The 4,546-nt window shown below is 34.5% G+C and overlaps 1 protein-coding gene across 1 annotated transcript; it reads left to right on the top strand.

Moving 5' to 3' along the window:
• The first annotated feature begins 542 nt into the window (after window positions 1–542).
• LOC122271881 (ATP-dependent DNA helicase PIF1-like) lies at window positions 543–1,475 on the top strand. Its single transcript, XM_043054576.1, has one exon. The coding sequence runs from the start codon at window positions 543–545 to the stop codon at window positions 1,473–1,475; it is 933 nt and encodes a 310-aa protein (XP_042910510.1).
• Window positions 1,476–4,546: the final 3,071 nt, after the last annotated feature.

The raw sequence follows: 4,546 nt of genomic DNA, 5'->3' as shown, positions 1-4,546 counted from the left end.
CGCTTCGCGTAAAGAATGTGGCAACATATTCGATACTTAAATAGAACGCTTCGCTTTGATATATTTGTCGCTGAAACGCAGAGCTATAAGCGATAAGCAGAGAGCTCGCCGCACTTAACTATACTCAATACTATTTTTGTCGCTGCTCATAATTGTTATAATAAGTTTTTCTTCTTCCTTCCACGCTCTATTTTTTTTCTCAAGCCAAGACGATAATTTTTGTAGCGATATAGAAATAGAAATTAATAGATACCATAAAAAATTATATGGAAGTAGAAATTGATACCATAAAAAATTAATTCGTTTTCGTGTTCTTTTCATGTGTCTGGTGGACGAACAGCTCATTCAGTGTTTAAATTACCTTTAAATTTATCAACCGTCGAGCATCCTACCTGCAGTATTTCCAGAAGCTCACACAAAGCTGATGTTCTTAGAAGATGTAAACTAATAGTTTGGGATGAGTGCACTATGTCACATAAAACTGCTTTAGAAGCCCTGGATATCACTAAGCCCTGGATATCCTTTTAAAAAACAACCAATGTATGGGAGATGTAACTTTAGTTTTATCTGGTGATTTTCGACAAACACTTCCTGTAATGCAACGTGGGACGAAGGCAGATGAAATACATGCATGTATAAAGTCATCTTGCATTTGGACAAATGTTCAAAGACTGCGACTGAAAACAAATATGCGAGTTCATTTAACAGGACAAGTCTTTGCACAGAAATTTGCCAACAATCTTCTAAGACATGGAAATGGTGATATTAGTGGCGATGAAGAAGGGCTTATAGATGTGGAAAATATTGGAAATCGTGTTGCCACAACGGACGAACTCAAAGAAATGGTTTTTCCTAATATTCATGAAAATTACTGCAACCCTCAATGGCTATGTGAAAGAGCTATCCTTTCTCCAACAAATGATATTGTTAACGTGATAAATAACAAACTTTTAAAGAAATTACCTGGTGCTCTGGAAATTTATCATGTCATGGAAATAGATCAAGTTGTCAACTATCCGACAGAATTTTTGAACTCATTGGAACCACCTGGAGTGCCTGCACATAAATTAGAATTGAAAATTGGAGCACCAATTATGCTTTTAAGAAATTTGGATCCGCCTGCATTGTGTAATGGAACAAGATTGATTGGGAAAAAATTGATGCCTAATGTTATTGAAGCTATGATTATAACAGGACATTCAACAGGTAATAGTGTGCTTATTCCTCGCATCCCCATCATATCTTCAGACATTCCGTTTCAGTTTAAACGACTTCAGTTTCCTGTTGCGATGAGTATAAATAAATCTCAGGGACAATCTTCAAAAGTCGTTGGTCTTGACTTGCAGAAGCCTTGCTTTTCACATGGACAGCTTTATGTTGGCTGCTCAAGAGTTGGTAATGAAAAGAACTTATATTTATTGGCACCAAATGGAAAAACTAAAAATATTGATTATAAAGAAGTTTTACAAGAATAGGAAGAATTATATACTATCTGTATGCTGACTGACACAAGTTTTATTTTATTGCTGTTTCTTAAACATGTTATTAACTGCGTTTTAATTTTCAGCTATTGGCCAATGATGATTTCGAAAGCAACTTTTGTATGCTTTTACAATTTCTGAGGCCTTTTTTTAAAAAAAAACAAGTCTCCACCTGATAGTTATATTATAGGTTAGGTTACCATAGGCCTTAGGTTACCATAGCAAAGTTACATCTTCTAACATCCTAACACATCTGCAGCAGAACTGGATATGAAGACAAAATTGCAGGATAGGAACACTTTAATTGTCCACTAATCTTCAGATTTCCTGCTATGTTTTAAAAAACTTTATTTGTGAAAACCTTTACCGTGGCGGACAACTGGCCGCCTTAGACGGCTAGTATTTTAATAAAATTTGGTAGAAGAATGACCATCTGGGATAGCCAAGTGGAAAGTCTATACCAGTTTTTACGAATTCGTTACTGTAATTCACTTTTATGATATCGTTTCTATATTTTAGTCAAACTTCTTTTTACTCAACGTTTATAAGCGTGTCACATTTTTAGAAATGTGAGTTCCTGGATCCGTTTCGGAACAATTATACACGGTTTAAAAAAAGGTTGGAAATGATCAACAAAAAAAATCAACTCTGTTTGATTTGTAGGTTTACCTCACAGATGGTGCTGTAACCTACAAAATTAAAATCTATACCAAATAGCGAGTTTCGAGACCTATCAGATTAAAAGCTTAAAAATAGCATGTTTTGATTTATCGATTTTTTTAATTCTTTTTCTTTTAAGAAAAAAAATACCTAATTAATTGAATGACTTTTCTTTCAATATAATATTCTCCAGATATTGCCATTTTGAGCAGTTTGTATCTTATTTTAATTTCATCAGTTAAAGCGCCATCTGTGTGAAGCAAAATACATTAGCCTAATGTCAAATTGGAATTAAAATAGGATTCGAACTGTTCAAAATAGTGCTATCACTAGACCCATTATCCTGAAGAAAGATAATAAGAATAAAAATGTTTAAGGTATTTTTTTAAATTTTTTTTAAATCTATAAAAAATTAAAACATCCTATTGTTATGTTCTTAATCTGATAGGTCTCGAAACTCGCCATTTTATATATATTTTAATTTTCTAGGTTATAGCACCATCTGTGAGCAAACTGCATCAACCTACAGACCAAACAGGGTTACTCTTTCTGGAGAACCCGAATCTGCAACAAAAAATAGAGGTTCATATTTAAGACTTTCCTCAATTTCGCTCAATTTCGATTAAAAGTTTCCTCAATTTCGCTCCAAAGAGAGTGGGGTAAAAGATCGAGTTTGGTATCATTGGGAAGTTTTTTAAAAACTATTTTCGATCAGATGTATATATCTCGAGATATTTGACCAGTTCCAAAGTTTATTTACACCCTGTTTATGACAGGCATCTGCTGATTCAATAGCGTGAAAGTAGAAGATTTACTGCTTGCAATTATTTAATACATTTTTTAAAAAAATTGAAACAAAAATCTTTAATTTTGACTTAAAACTATTCTTTAATTTTTATTTATTTTTCCCAAATAGACTTTAAGATATAATTTAAAAGATATACCGCAAGGGAAAAAAATTCTTTAAATTAACGTCTTTGATGCTCGTTAGGTTTAGCGTAACATTAAAGGTATTAAGTGTTCTTTATTTGTGAAGTATAAGAAATCTTACTTATTTGCTTTGTTCGGTATTATACAATGTTTTTCATACAAAATCTATTTAGAGATATCTAACTGGATTTTAATGTCGGTTTTTTAACAGATGAGATAAAAGAAATGTTACGTGATATACAATTAAAGAAAAGCATTTCTTTTATTACTTCAGATTCTATTTCCAAATCAGTATAATCAATCTTGTTGTGATGTATTGCGGGTAATAAAAATTCTTTTACGTATTGAGGTGAGTGAAATTATTCTGTTTGAGTTGAGATACGTTATCACGCATTTAACGAATGCGCATAGAATTTCTTTATATTTATCCTAGATACAAAAAAACTACTCAAAACTTGTTGAAAACATGTTTGCCAGACTGCAATAAATCAAGTAAATTTTAAAACTTTAAAACTTAAAATTTCTAGCGCATTATTACACTGTTATAGGTAACGGGGAGTGTTAAACTATTTTATTTTATTTTACAACCTTAAATGAACAGCATACCCTATTTTTTGAGTTTACGTGTACTGAAGCTCAACTCCGTAGCATTGTAATTTTGAAAAAAATCCGGAAGACATGAAAACTGCTGGATCAAGCATCGGGAGAATTTTGCCTTCGTAGAGGACTTTTTGATGGAACTAATCCGCATTTGGGTTGCATGGAGAGGAAAACCACGGAACCCACCCACGGTTAGCCTGACGGCAAGGGGACTCTGATCCATGATTGGTCCACCACTGAGGATATCTTACGTCAGCACTGTGGTCGGTGCAAGCCGGATATGGAATTCGTATCGACCAGCCTTCGAAGATTCGGACCCGGTTCGTCTCATTGGAAGGCGAACGCTCTATCCTCCTACTCATCACGGCTCAAAATATTTTATTTTTTGCATTTTATATTTGAGCCGCGATGGCTCAGGAGATAGAGCACTCGCCTTTAAATGAGGTGAACCGGGTTCGAATCCCAGTCGATACGAATTCCGCATCCGGCTTGCATCGACCACAGTGCTGACGTGAAATATCCTCAGTGGTAGACGGATCATGAGTTAGAGTCACCTTGCCATCAGGCTAACCGTGGGAGGTTCTCGTGTTTTTCCTCTGCATGTAACGCAAATGCGTGTTAGTTCCGTCAAAAGGTCCTCGACGAAGGCAAATTTCTCCAAATACTGGATACAGGAGTACCCTTGTCTTCTGGATTGTGTTCAAAATTACAAGACTACGGAGTTGAACATTAGTAGTCCTAAACCCAAAAAAAACTGGGTCTGCTGTTCAACGACGGTTATAAATATAAATATATTTTATAACCGTGGCTGAAGAGCCAACCCAATTCTTGGGTTTACGACTACTAATTTTCAACTTCCTAAACTTGTTTACATG

Source organism: Parasteatoda tepidariorum, chromosome 5 (genome assembly GCF_043381705.1).
Source record: "Parasteatoda tepidariorum isolate YZ-2023 chromosome 5, CAS_Ptep_4.0, whole genome shotgun sequence".
Lineage (NCBI taxonomy): Eukaryota > Metazoa > Arthropoda > Arachnida > Araneae > Theridiidae > Parasteatoda > Parasteatoda tepidariorum.
This window is presented reverse-complemented; position numbering and strand designations above follow the sequence as displayed.

Excerpts from the sequence above, each read along its gene's own strand:
- LOC122271881 (XM_043054576.1), top strand. The coding sequence starts at position 543 with ATGGGAGATGTAACTTTAGTTTTATCTGGTGATTTTCGACAAACACTT.